The following is a 14,567-nucleotide window of genomic DNA, read 5'->3' on the forward strand; positions in this document are numbered from 1 at the left end:
AAATCAAGGCAAAACATAATTACCTCTAGAAAGAAATCTTTCAAAAGCTACGGAAATTATAACAGGAAAATTTCACAGAGGTTGCATAATTCTAAGGAGAATTGAAGTGCTTATCTCATTTCCTTACTACCTCATAAAAATTTAAAGAAGCCTTTTAAAAACCTTAAAGGGAGAAAGTTATATTCTTTGTGATCAGACAAATACCTCTTTGTCAACCGGAGACTCAAACCATTTATCGATGAAAATAATGTTATACCATTCATCAACAGAGTGAACTTTCATCTTTGTAACTTGATTAAGATTGAAGTTGTTTGTCAACAGAATAAAGTTAAATTCTTTGTAATTGGATTCAACGTTAACTTTTGCCAACTGAAGAAAGTCAATCCTTACGGCAAAAAGTTACTGGAAGAAAGCTAAATCCTTTCCGAATGGAAGGAAGTTAAACCCTTTGCCAACAGAAGAAGGTTGAATAGTTTGTCGGTGGAATAAAGTTGAAAACTGCCAGAATATTAAAGTTGAATCATTCATCAGAGTAAATGAAATCGAACACTTCCTCACAAAGCTTCGTCAAAACAATGTTGAACCATTTATCACTGGTACTAGTTAAGCCCTTCGTTAATTATGTAACTTACAAAGACGATATCAAGTTATGAAAGTGCTCTCTCGATTTACATAGAACACCTTTGTTGAAAACAATGAGGTATCTTTTCCACAAAGGCTATAATTCTCTCTCTCTCTCTCTCTCTCAATGTGAAGCTTCCTCCATTAAATGATGTAACTTGTTTCTTCTACGGATTTTGTTGTCATTGTCTTTATGTTACTACATTTTGTCTTTTTTCAGTTGCTTCGCTCAGCAGGTATTTAATAATAATAATAATAATAATAATAATAATAATAATAATAATAATAATAAAGAATATCTGAGAAACTAACCACTGTCGGAAGAAACACATAATTGCCTCCGAACAAAATCGCGTCGCGTTGCGCAAGGAAGTAAGGAGGAATGGCTGGCTGGTCGGAGTCGTCTCGAGTGCTTGTGCTTAAGACTCTTGAAGGGAGAAACAATAAACAGACTCAAAATAAACACACCACCTGTATATTTCAGGAGAGGATTCCCTTGAGAGGGTCTGTACGGAGGTTAAAGGGGAAAAAGCACGTAGGTGGTAATTTACAATGGAATGTCTAGCTTCGAAATCTGACATATTTGCCTGAAGCTTCTTTTAAGAATGGTTGATTGTTCGGATTTTGAAATTCACCTCAGATAAATTATATAATTAGGTCCGCATTCTACGCTTAAATTGCAGCTTACCTTTTTTTTTTATCTGCAATGGCCTTATGAGTCTAGAACCCTAGTGATCCATAAATGAACGTAAAAAACAAATTTAATCAAGACACTGAGAAAGTGATGCTTCTATAGTCTGCTAAACCCCGTAGAGGTTAGAAGAATTATAGTGTCGTCAGTGTACTTCACGTGGCGCACTGTAAGCATTAATAGAGGGGGTTTGCAGCGTCCCTTCGGGCTTCGACTTATAGCTGCATCCACTTTTTGGCCTTTTAACTTTACTTTCATTCCCGCTCCCTTTCTTCAGTCTTGCTTCCTACACCTCTATAACTGTCACTTCTTAGTGCAGCTGTTGGGTTTTTCTCCCAATTCCACCTTTAGAATCTTGTTCTTCATCTTATATATTTTCTGGATCTCTCTATCTTGCCGCCCGACCACTGCAACTCCCTCCTTTTACTGTCTTAAGACCTGAATGGCCGAAAGTGTCCCACGAGGCCACGACTTGGCTTGGCAGCCTAAATTTCATAAATCATATAATCTAAAAAATTCCAATAACCTTGAAATGACAATAGAGGCCATTTTGGGAACTATGAAACTTTAATCTTTCGATTTTTATACAGAGCTGGGGCTCCCAGACCCTGTTGGTCATCTGGACTATTATCCAAACGGCGGGTTCAAGCAAGCAGGTTGCATCACCTCCGCCCACGCACGCGCAGAGGAGAAAAAGAGCTTGGCTGATGGTGTCTTCTCGTACATAGGGTGCAATCATCAGAGATCTCACGCATTCTTCACCGAGTCTGTTTTATCCAAGTAATTATTCCGTTCTTTTATTTATTTATATTTCATCGAATTTGGTCGAAAAATTTTCCCCTGAAAACTATGGGGCTGAAGGTAACCAATGACGTAGGCCTAGAAAGTGTCTCAACATCGTTCATATCTGTTATTTTTTCTACTTAAACTTTAATTCAACACTGCTTTGTATATTTTCCCAAATACAAATTTGAAGAAGTAGCGTTATGGACGTAAAGCCTTACCACAACTCATCAAAATATTTAATTAAAACATGTCACTGAAAACTGCATATCAACTCTTGGCATAACTTGTTCTACCAAAACCTTGAGAATGAGTAACTTATTAATGTTCCCATTCCAGATGCCAATTTTTGGGAGTCCAGTGCGATTCCTGGGAACAATTTACCCAGGGATTGTGTTGGGGCTGTCCCAACGGCCAATGTTCAACAATGGGCTTCCATGCGAAATCCCTAGACGGTCGAAAGCAGCTCCCTGCAAACGGTAGACAAGAAAACAAGGCTGAAACTGACAGGAACTCGGAGGATGACGCCCACACAACGACAGACTCTGAGGAATCGTCCATTAAAATCTATTTAGGGACAAACCCAAGATCTCCGTTTTGTGGTAAGTGATTCCCATCTTTTTCACTATTATTATTATTAATAATGATTATTATTATGTTTTAACACAAGAGAGAGCAGATGGCAGAGTAAATGCAGGCGTAGCTTAGCTGCATGACAACGCCTGTGTATTTGGTCAATTTTGTAACGGAAAAGGGCCAATTATGAAAATGTCGGCATTCTGAAAAACGATATATTACAGATAGACCTTAACCAAAGTACGGAAATACTAAACTTGGTCATTTATTAATAAATACTCAGAACAATAAATATATTACTTTTTGCATAAGTGACGCCATTTAAATCATTTAATACCGATACAAGGTCGCTGTACGGTTTATATTTTAGAAATGAAAAATGTATATATTTCTTCGGTTTATAGAAGAGAAAGCAAGTAACTAATGGACGTAAAAATCACATTTCTGCTGATAACATTATAAAACACTTCTATGCACGCTTTTAACAAGCGTAAATGTAAGATGGCTGTGATTTTCTTTTTAGCCGAGCAATACCGCGTGACCATAGTCACATCAGACACACTCGAGTCACAGCTGAGTGGGGGCGATGTGGCAAGATTCACTCTCAAGCTGAGAGGCCAAAATGGAGAGCACGTCATCCCTCCCGCTGAGAAGTAAGTCTAGCAATTGTTTTTATGAGACTGCTATTAGTGCTGAAAGGCTTTATATACTCTGATTACGGTACGCCATAGTCGACTGGGTAGTGCAGACAGTGTGCTTCACACGATGCACTGTAGGCATTACTAAAGATTCTTTGCAGCGTCCCTTTGGCCACCTAGCTGCAACCCCTTTCATTGCTTTTACTGTTCCTCCGTTCATATATTTCTTCCAACTGCGAGGATTCCTCCTGTTACACCTTTCAAACCTACCTACTCTCAATTTCCTTTCCAGCGCTGAATAACCTCAAAGGTCGCAGCGCTTGGCGTTTAGCCTAAACTCTATATTTGATTCCAGATACAAGTGAATAAACGATTTGTTTACTTTTCAGGCAATGAGGATAGGTCTAGTGTCCTTTGCTGAGAAAGTTTATTATTATTATTATTATTATTATTATTATTATTATTATTATTATTATTATTATTATTATTATTATTCTAGATGGGATAACAGAGTAAGGTTTCATTGTTATTAAAACTTGCCACAAACCTTTGCAGTCTGGTACGAGCGTTAAGAAATAAAGCAGAACAATTGGAGCAAAGGTGACTGGAAGTACCATTGCACCTTTTTGTTTCAAACTAATCATCGTCATTGGATCAGTAATCATCAGGAAATAAGATTAATTCAATGTTCTTATCTACTGTCTGTGCGTCGCCAGTTCACGTAAATCAATCAATCCTCAACTACTCAATTCACATTGTGTACAAACAGCTTTTTTTATTGTCAGTCACTAATTGCTAGTTCGGAATTGTTCTGTTATCTTAAGGGTAACTTCCCGTAGAGGGGTAGTGCCGTCAGTGCATCTCATGCGGTGCACTGTAGGCATTATTTCAGGTTCTTTGCAGCGTGCCTTCGGCCCCGAGCTGCAACCCCTTTTGTTCCTTTTACTGTACCTTCTTTCGTATTCTCTTTCTTCCATCTACTTTCCACTTCTCCTCACAATTGATTCATAGTGCAACTGCGATGTTTTCCTCCTGTTACACCTTTCAAACCTTTTTACTGTCAATTTCCGTTTCAGCGCTGAATGACCTCATCAGTCCATGGCCTTTGGCCTAAATTCTATATTTAATTCAATCTAAAGGGTACCAGAAGGATTACTTTGTAATTTTCGACCATTTTACCCCCACTGAATAGCAATATACACTGACACTGAATGTAGAATAGACATGAATAAAGGATAAATCCTAACATATAGAACGAACGCACCTTACTCCCACTGTCGAATAAAAAAATAAAAACTCAAGGTTCACCGAACCTCACGGTGAAGAACCCAAGCTTTTAAACCTACGTCAAAAGGAAACAGAACCCTATAAACCTTATTCTCTGTCCTCTCTTCCAGACCCGCATTCATCGAACCCGGCGGACGCCAGTCTTGGGTCGGGTTCGCCTCTCACCTGGGTCCTCTGAACGCCCTACAAGTCGACTACGAGGAGGACCAGGGTCTCCTCCACGCTCTCATTTTCAGGTTCAGCCCTCCCGCGCTCTACGTCGAATCCTTCGTCGTCGACGAGCTGTCGACCGGAGTGACGTAAGGAATAACTTGTCTGTGTTTGGCAGACGCCATTGTTGAATCACATTCCTCCTGTTTCCAACCTTTCCTGACTCTTACAAACCTTCATTTTTTTTTAAAGTAGGCCTATCGCTTGTAACTTTCTTCCTTCCATTTTTCTTTTCCTTTTGCCCCAGGCCTGGGCTAGGAAAGGGTACAAGGTTTGTATATGATGGTCATATTGTCAAAGGATGTTTTCGCTACCAACACGGCACAAACTTAGGCCATGATTTTAATAGAAAATAAAAATTGCATAAGGCTCGTTAAAAGCTGATAACTAAAATTGAACATTTACCGAGCAGCTGTTTCAATATGATATTTCGGTAGGGTCTTGATAAAAAGAATGTGGATCTGTGTCAAATATACACAAATATAAAGCTGAGAAATACATTCAGACATTTTATCAGAATCATTTAAATTTTAATAGACAGGATTTTCCATAATACATTTTTTTCTACAGGTTAAATGACTGCACAGTGTCTTTATTTTCATTGCATTCGGTAATGTCTTTCATTGTCTTGTTTTCCAGCACGAGTTTCGAATTCTGCGGCTCCAAAATGCAAGCTGGAGAGTCTCACGTACTGTTTGCTGATACGCGATGCCCTTAGAAAAGCTAGTTTACACGAGCAGTTCGAGACGACTCTATTCACGTACTACGTTTTCACCTGTTATAGCCCTCAGATATCGTGACGTATATAAATTCTAGGACGTTTGTACCCAAGGCTTACCAAATTTTCAAACGCTGGCATGAAATCACGCGCTGCAAATGGTGACTTACAGTGTGTGACATAGGCCTATGTTGTTATATGACACAAGGAGCTGTTGGCGTCTAACGACACTTTTTTCTCTTTAATCTTTCATCATCTTGCCACCAGTTTCAGTGTCAAGTAGCTAATAGTGTTGGCAAGGCTAAATTTGTGCTTGTGTAAACATCACCGAGAGATCATTTGTATGATATTGTTACTAAATTGGTGAAATGTTAAGCCCCGGATTTGAGATTTAGACGACCTACCAAGCCGCGTTGGTTGTTAAGTAAGCCTCTGTTCTATACCAAACGAACACAGTGTTCTGAAAATGATCACAAACTCTGATACAGTATACATGTTCATTGTGATACTGAAGGTGATATGTTTATTCAAAACTCTTGTTCGATATGACTCTGTTCTACAAATATACATTGTATTGAATTGTATTGCTCTAGTACATCGTTTGCTATTTTTTGTACAAGTCTCTTGTAATGTCAAGTTTTTTCTATGAAATAAAAATGTCGAATAGCTTGGTACTAATGGTTTGTCATCAGCAACACCTCGTCGAGTGCCTCCCGCTCTGGAAGTGTGGTTTACTTTGTCATCGTGCTGTGTAAGTTGTTGTTAAAATATATCACAGAAAATAACAAATCACTGGAATCTTTCAGTAAAATTTTCAAGCTGTGAAAAACGGTGAATTAAGATAGTTTAAAATATGTTGTTTTCAGACCAGTTAGACTACACAATAATTCAGTTTCTTTTCTTTCTTCGCACATTACCCTCTATGCAGTAAATTTGATATCATGAACATTATACCCCCGGATGAACCGACTTTTTTCTGCGTGTTTGTTAAGTTGATAACCCCAGAATCCAAGTAGCTACTTACGAAGTTGAGAAGATGATGTACACAATGATAAGAGCGATGAGGATGGAAGGAATGGCCACCTGGCAGAAGGCGTTCACTTTGCGGCTCCTCTCTGGCACTGGATAAAGAAACCTCTTCATTTTGATGGGCGCCACTCTTTCTCTGGCCTCTTGCATATTCAGGTGGTTTATAACCACTAAAATAATGATGATGGAGAAGCTGATGAAGATGGTGACCACGAACCACACGTCGAGGAGCTTCAGGTAAGAGGTCTTTGGGGTGATCTCCGAAATCTGCGTGAACAGTGTTGCCAGAACCAGCAGAGCAGTCAGCGAGACCATGATGCGATCGTTGAAGTCGTTCAGGTCGAAGTAAAGAGTCGAGTACGAAATGACCACCATCAGGAAGGTTGGGACATAGGTGCTGCTGATGTGGAATCCCGATAAGTTGTCCATGCTGATGACGATCTTGCGGCCACTGTAGTTGTACCATTCGGCATCTTCCATTTTCAGAGACTCGACCTTGTACTCTCCCAAATTTTCAGACCCCCGGAACTCGACCACATCGTTGGAAGTCTTGAAAGCGACCAAATCTTGAGTGAAATACTTCATTCGGATTTTGAAGTGGCAACGCTGGGTATCAAATGGGTAGTTAACAAAATTCATCTGACACGAGACTCTGACGTTGAAAGTTTGGGTAAGTTTCAGGGAATTGTTCGAGCCAGGGTATATTTCATCTGCAAAAATTCAAGGTGAAGATGCTTTACCTACAGAATGTAAAGTGAACTGGTAAATCAAGTCTGTCAATCTAGCCATTTGTGATGGAAGATTCAAATTGTACTGTAAGAATCCATTAAAAACACTCTCCTTGACTCAGGTTAAAGGAAAACATAACAATGAGTAATAGGGAAGCAAAAACCCCAAAAACTCACCTTCTTTAACCCTTGTGACATCATCGGGCAATGGCCCGGAGTGCATGACAGCCACGAAGGTCTGCCATCTGAGGATGGTATCCGCCTCACTTCCCGTGTAATCCTCGAAGAGGAAGTCTGGCTGCCAGATGCGTTCTCCACTCCTGATGACGTTGAGGGTCTCCGCATAGTTGAGGCTCAACATGTCCAGGCGGTTGTCCCTCCACATGAGGGTCACATTTGCATCAAAGGTCATCTTCATGCCCAGGGTGTCTATGGGCTGTATGGACATAATGGAGACGAAGAGGAAGATGCGGGCTGGCTCGCTGTCAATACGAGCTGGTGGTACCTGCAGAACAGAGAATAGTATTACTTCTTTTCAGAGAGGAGTCTGGAAAATTCATTAACCTCTAACCTCTTACCCAAGAACGTGGAAATCTAATAATGTAATTTCCAACGCCTTTGTAATATAAACCTGTAAAGCATAAAGATTAAATACTACTTATAAGAACAACTTGGTACCTGAGATCTGTCCCACTAGGAATAACAAAATTAATCCATTTCCTGAAAAACCATCTTACACTTTGCTGATGTAAAAAATACATTGTCTCTGTACTTGGCTGTAGAGCCTGATCCCATAAAAGAAACGGTGAACACCTTTGGGAGTCACTCCTCTAAGAGAAATGGTCTATAATAATAATAATAATAATAATAACAACAACAATCCCTTGAGGACCTTTCGTACCTCTCGTATGTAATCATCAGGAACGATAACAGCCGAGCAGTTTGTCTCATCACTCTTGTCAGGACAGTTGACTGCCAAGTCGCACCTCTGCATCTTCTGAATGCAGGTTCCGTCGTTGCAGGTGTACTGGTCAGAACGACACGCCGTGAGGAGGAGGAGGACAGGATCGGCCGGAGGGCATCTGTCTCCTGAATGCAGAGAAGATCAAATGCTTATGTTGTCTGAGCTTGTGTATTCACAGTTACCATACTAGTGTAAATCTATGTGTGTTTGGTGGTTTTTCGTCTGATAACATCGTCAAATAGCGATATCTGGCATCTTTCTGTGGCCACGCTGACTACAACTACATCTTTCTTTGTAAATAAAGCACACTTTATAACACTGCTTAAAATTTTGTAATTAAGCCTTGATAATGAAAAAAACTACCATAAATAGAATATATAGGGAATATAATTCTTTAATTTAATCCTTAAATAATAGAGGTTTAAAGATGTATCAAGATTTGTAAAGTCGAATCGAATACCCATCTCCTGCTGATAGTCAACTTTGACAATTACGGAGACAAGTGATGCGGATGCAATTGCACCGGCAACACTGACCTTTAGTTGCTCACCCACACTGAGTGTGGTCAAGGCGGCAACGCTGCTCTCTTCCTGCATAATTCATTCCTTAAACCAGGTAATTGCTGTTGATTACATAGTGACTGAAATATTTTGAGGGAGCTGAACTTGGAAGAGGTATTGAGAGGTTTTCCACTCAGAAAGTTCGACCCCGTAGGGAGGTAGTGCCGTCAGTGCACCTCGTGCGGGGCACTGTATCGGCATTTCTTAAGTTCTTTGCGGCGTGCCTTCGGCCCCTAGCTGCAACCCCTTTCCTTCCTTTTGCTGTAACTCCGTTCATATTCTCTTTCTTCTATCTCACTGTCCACCCTCCCCTAACAACTGATTCATAGTGCAACTGCGAGGTTTTCCTCCTGTTACACCTTTCAAACCTTTACTGTCAATTTCCGTTTCAGCGCTGAATGACCTCATTGGTCCCAGTGCTTGGCCTTTAGCCTAAATTCTATTTTCAATCAATCGATCAAAAAGTTCAAAAGGAGAATTTCCTAATTTCCTTGAGTAGTCGGTAATTTGGATAACAGAAAATGACTTTATTTCCCCCAAGATATCAGCTCATATGCCTTTTTTTTTTCTTGGCTTTTAAGGAAAATGCAATAACAGCCAGCCAACAATATCTTATTTTCTTCATTTTACGTTTCAGTTGTGGACCACACATTAATTAATCGCACTTTCATACAGACATAGAAAAGAATTTGTAAAACGCCACTGACCCCACTGTTTGATACCGCACAGATGTACGTTTGAGATGAATATCTAAAATCTGTAACTGAATTTTTCACTGCTTCTCTTGCTCGAGTTTGTAACTAGCCTTACATCATTATGAATACTGAGTACATATAACCAACTCTTTCAGTAGATAATAAACACAGGACCTGCCTAAAAATGACATTGATCAATACTGTCCACATTTTTAACAAGATAATGTTTACACGTAACAAAACATAGTATGAAAAATCTAAGTAGACCCAAGAGCCAAGTACTCTCAGTCTGGTCCCGCTTCACTATCTTTGTATTTAAGCTAACAAGATCTCATTTCTTCAAACTAACCTGTTATGTTCCAGCGATGAAGCCCAAAAGGATACTGCATAGGACCTGTACTTTCCATTGTACCTCTAACACTGGCTTCCAGAGAATTTTCTATCACCCACGTTTTATTGCTCCAGAATATTCTGGAATTCGTGAATCCGTGAAAAACTGGTTTGTTGTCACTGAGACCGATGATCAGGTACTTGTGGTCGACCGCAGAGTCATGGCACAGTCCTCGTAGCCTGAGAAGGGAAGTTTCCTTGAAAGTGCAGACGGTGCATGTTTTGAAAGAGCAAGGATAAACACCCCAGAAGCCTATCTGATAAGAATCCATGTATACGCAGCGGTATTCAGAGGTGGGGCGGTCGTAACCCTTTTGAAAATTGGTGTAAGAGGCTGTTTCATTGGTATAGATGTTGACGTATTGGAAAACTCCACCTCTCAGCTCAGGTCTTAAGCCAAGCCACAGATACATGCCCCAGTTAGCTGAACATTTCTCGATAAAGTTCCTGGACACTTTGGTGATTAGTTGATTGTCTTCATCATTTTCAGGTATGGCAATATTTCCTTTCAACATTCGACACAGCTGTTTCGACTCTTCGAAAGTCCGAACTTCTGGAAACATCACGTGCCTGGAAGAAACAACACGGCATGCCTCTGTTTCTGATATTTTCTCTACCTGAGTGCTACCAAAAACCTCCCACTCTTCGTCAAAGTGCATGAAGGAAACAACCACGTCCTCCGTCATTTGCAAGTTACATTCAGTGAAAGCCACCAGGACGTCATCTGCAAGGGCCTTTCCAGAGATGAATAAGTCAGCAAGTAGCCCTTCGTAGGTCTGCTCGATGTTGAAGCCACTACCATAGAGGTCTTGCTCTTGTCCAGCCATGAGTATCCCACCACCTGCAATTTCCAAAGTAGTGTCACCAACTGACTCCAGTTTTCCGTAGTAAGTGTCGGAGTTTATCCTCAAGGTGTAAGACGCTTGTTCAAGGTCCATAGACAAGCACAGGTGCATCCAGGTCCGTAGAAACAAAAACTCCTCTTTGGGATAATGGATGATTCTTCCGTGACCTCCGCAGCAGATCATTTCCACAGAGGACTTTGACCAATCGAAATCTGAAATAAGACGCGAGCAAAATTGATGTTATTTTCCTTTGTGTTTAAGAGCAATATGAATTTGCCAGAAAAACCAAAATAGCATCTTTAAAATCCCATTCTAACATTACCAAGAACAAGAAGAGAGTAAATTTGATGCTCAGGTATGAGATTACTATCAAAAAACATTTTGATTCAATAAGCCGTTTCTTGGAGGGTGTAACCCCGACATTCCTTTGTCAGTATTTTTAACAGCAATATTTACTGATATGCTTATTAAAAAAAAAAAGTGATGATGAAAATCTTTCGTCTAATCCCCAATAACAACTCTCAAGTTCCCAGAGGTCCACTGAAGATGACCTAAGCACAGAAAGGATAAGACATCTGATGAGCAATGAGAACCCTTACTTACCAAAGTGACCCACAAACATATCTCCAGCTTTTCACAACAAATCGTCACGAAACTTTGCATTAAAAAACCCAACTTTCTATAGTTTAAATAATGATCCAGAATTGAGGCAACACATTGTTAAAATTACATCACACAGGCAAGAACAGCCATAAGTTCAGTTCTGCCTAAAGCGCGCAAGATTCATGCAGTAAAGTTTGATGGTGAGATTCTAAGAGATACCAACACCACATCCCAGAAACTTACAAAGCATAAACTCGTCTGGGAAGCTTTCGACGGAGTAACTTATCACAGGCATCGTATCTGACCTGGTGTGGAGGAGGCGGACGTGGAAACATAAGGTGAGAGCTCGCAAGGCGGGGACAGGAGACCCCTTCCAAACTATCCTAGATTCCAGACTGGGCCTCCCGTCAGACTGGAGGTAGACAGCCGTGTGGGGGAACTCTCCCTTCGTTAGACCTTTCGGGATGAAGAATTTATCTTTAGAAGAAACTTAAATTAGGGTTCACTTTTAGGGAAAAATTGCCTCATCTTGCTTTCAGTTTTTTACGCCAAAATCCAAGACAGCCCATTTTTCCTAAGAGAGTCCAAATTGAGGTTATGAATATCTGTGCTTATGTAGACCAACATTCAAGAATGTTTACGATTTGTGTTTCCAACCATAGAAGGAAAAATCATGCAAAAGTTGATAGCAAGATGCTAAATAGCGCTAGTAAATTTGCCTCTGTGGTTCCACTGTTGAGATTGAGGAGTACCCAATGAACTGATATTTTCTGAAATGGCATACCTAACATTGGACCAGGTACTATGGTCAATTAATAAGCTAATTTTTGCTTATTATTATTATTATTATTATTATTATTATTATTATTATTATTATTATTATTATTATTATTATTATTATTATTATTATTATTATTAGATGAACAGGGTTTCGACAGCCCAGTGTAAACATTTTCAATATATTTAACAGATAATAATAATAATAATAATAATAATAATAATAATAATAATAATAATAATAATAATAATAATAATAATAATAATAATAATAATGGTGAAGAAATCAACACAGATGTAAGTGTGAATATGTATTTAAATATTATATATATAAATATATATATGTGTGTCTGTGTGTGTATACAACTTACATTGTGACTCATGTGATTATGAGATTTTTATAAATAATAATAATAATAATAATAATAATAATAATAATAATAATAATAATAATAATAATAATAAAGAAACATATTAAACTTGAATCAAAAAGGGTACTACGAAATTTAACAAACATGACGCGAAATAACTGGGTAAAAATGCCCACATCTCCACCAAGTCCCCGTTATTTTTCGCTAATACCAACCAGACTACTTATAAAAATGGATGAATATGACTAACCTTTTTCAGTCTGGGCACCCATCATGGAAATGCCAACAGTTGCTATGAGTATCAGCAAGATATCAAAACTATAGGGAATTTTGGGCATGGTTCCGGAGGCCTATGTACCCGGCAGTCGACCCTGCAAAGCAACATTCAGGATCTGACTCGGAGACTGGAAGACTTGGTTTCTCTCGGCGCCGTTCACGCGCCAGCGTCATCTGTTGGGTTGAAGAGGCATGACTCAAATAGAGGGAATCGATTATTGTACGTCATTCATTAATGATCCTTGTGCCATGTGAACCAAACGGCCTAATGCAGCTAATTTGTGATGTTTGTTGTTATTGTTTTAGTGACTGACTCTCTCTTGTATGAATAATATGGAAAACTGTTGTATGCCTAATTTGTGAAAAGGTAGGAAGAACTAAGAAATAAATATATTTAAAAATCCACGGCAATAATTTTGTCTGCTGCACATGTGTTATATTCTTATTAATAATGCATTTAGGATGAATAAGGCAGTAATGTGTACTCAGTGTTACAAAACAGGTTGAACAGGTTTTCGACAGCTCAGTGTAAACATTTTGATATATTTAAATAAATAATAATAATAATAATAATAATAATAATAATAATAACAATAATAATAATAATAATAATAATAATAATAATAATATTAATAATAATAATGGTGAAGAAATCCACACGGATGTAAGCGTAAATATGTATTTAAATATTATATATATATATATATATATATATATATATATATATATATATATATATATATATATATAATATATATATATATATATATATATATATATATATATATATATATATATATATCTATATATACACACACACACACATATATATATATATATATATATATATATATATATATATATATATATATATATGTATATTTATATATATATATATATATATATATATATATATATATATATATTTATATATATATATATATATATATGTATGTATATTTATATATATATATATGTATATATATACATAATATACTGTATATGAGACGGTAATTATTGTCATTTTTCACTGAAACCGTACTATGCGAAACAGCTACTTAATAAAGAAAAAAACACAAATATTAATGCACAATTGCTTATTACGAAAATAAAACAAGAGCTTTTGGAACCTCTCTCTCTCTCTCTCTCTCTCTCTCTCTCTCTCTCTCTCTCTCTCTCTCTCTGATTCTTGTAACTATTCCTTCAATTTTCTGGATTCTTCGAGCTTGAACAAGATGAGGTGGTTGGCTTGCAAAAAAAAAAAATGTCAAAAAAGACTGACAGATATGAATGAATGAAAAGGCTTCTCTGGGTAGATTCTTTATCCAAAACCTTCCCACCCCGCAGCCAACACCCTACCCCTAAAAGACCACCATTTATCATGGGGAGCCTTTGAAAACTACCTCAGTGTTGGGCTGCGGACTTCCACCGAAAGAGTGACAGCCATTTATCAACGCAGAAGCGCCATTGTGAAGGACAACGCCGAAAGAAGCCTGATGGATTTCCTCCTCAGAAGCGAATTATTGGTGCACTTACCTGCTAAGGTTCTCTCTGGGGTCACTCCCCTGCACGGTGTTAAATAATGCCCGCCAGCGGCTTACACAAGGACCCACGGATGGAATCTTGGGTGAATGTTCTCCCACTGCTTCTTTCTGGCATTTGGAGTTTTTCCATTGCTCTTTCTTTTCTCTTTTTTATGTTGTTCGTCACAACGTTTTCTCTCTCTCTTTCTATCTTTATATATATACAGTATATATATATATATATATATATATATATATATATATATATATATATATATATAT

At 38.2% G+C, this 14,567-nt stretch overlaps 2 protein-coding genes across 5 annotated transcripts in view; one reads left to right on the top strand and one right to left on the bottom strand.

Annotated features, from left to right (window-relative positions):
- The window catches only part of LOC136836958 (pancreatic triacylglycerol lipase-like), a 23,758-nt gene extending 17,560 nt beyond the window's left edge, over nucleotides 1-6,198 (top strand). For all 4 annotated transcript variants that reach the window (XM_067101486.1, XM_067101485.1, XM_067101488.1 and 1 more), the window contains exons 8-12: nucleotides 1,903-2,092; nucleotides 2,435-2,697; nucleotides 3,195-3,324; nucleotides 4,707-4,895; nucleotides 5,446-6,198. In XM_067101486.1, coding sequence (XP_066957587.1) covers nucleotides 1,903-2,092; nucleotides 2,435-2,697; nucleotides 3,195-3,324; nucleotides 4,707-4,895; nucleotides 5,446-5,524 — 851 coding nt within the window. In that variant the 3' untranslated portion in view covers nucleotides 5,525-6,198. The remainder of the gene's footprint in view (nucleotides 1-1,902; nucleotides 2,093-2,434; nucleotides 2,698-3,194; nucleotides 3,325-4,706; nucleotides 4,896-5,445) is intronic.
- The window catches only part of LOC136836955 (uncharacterized), a 14,835-nt gene continuing 5,570 nt past the window's right edge, over nucleotides 5,303-14,567 (bottom strand). The window contains exons 2-7 of the mRNA XM_067101481.1: nucleotides 12,737-12,936; nucleotides 11,582-11,794; nucleotides 9,850-10,947; nucleotides 8,183-8,370; nucleotides 7,459-7,786; nucleotides 5,303-7,263 (exon numbers count right to left, since the gene is read on the bottom strand). Coding sequence (XP_066957582.1) covers nucleotides 6,545-7,263; nucleotides 7,459-7,786; nucleotides 8,183-8,370; nucleotides 9,850-10,947; nucleotides 11,582-11,794; nucleotides 12,737-12,824 — 2,634 coding nt within the window. The 5' untranslated portion in view covers nucleotides 12,825-12,936 and the 3' untranslated portion in view covers nucleotides 5,303-6,544. The remainder of the gene's footprint in view (nucleotides 7,264-7,458; nucleotides 7,787-8,182; nucleotides 8,371-9,849; nucleotides 10,948-11,581; nucleotides 11,795-12,736; nucleotides 12,937-14,567) is intronic.

The sequence above is a fragment of the Macrobrachium rosenbergii genome, chromosome 57 (genome assembly GCF_040412425.1).
Source record: "Macrobrachium rosenbergii isolate ZJJX-2024 chromosome 57, ASM4041242v1, whole genome shotgun sequence".
Taxonomy (NCBI): Eukaryota; Metazoa; Arthropoda; class Malacostraca; order Decapoda; family Palaemonidae; genus Macrobrachium; species Macrobrachium rosenbergii.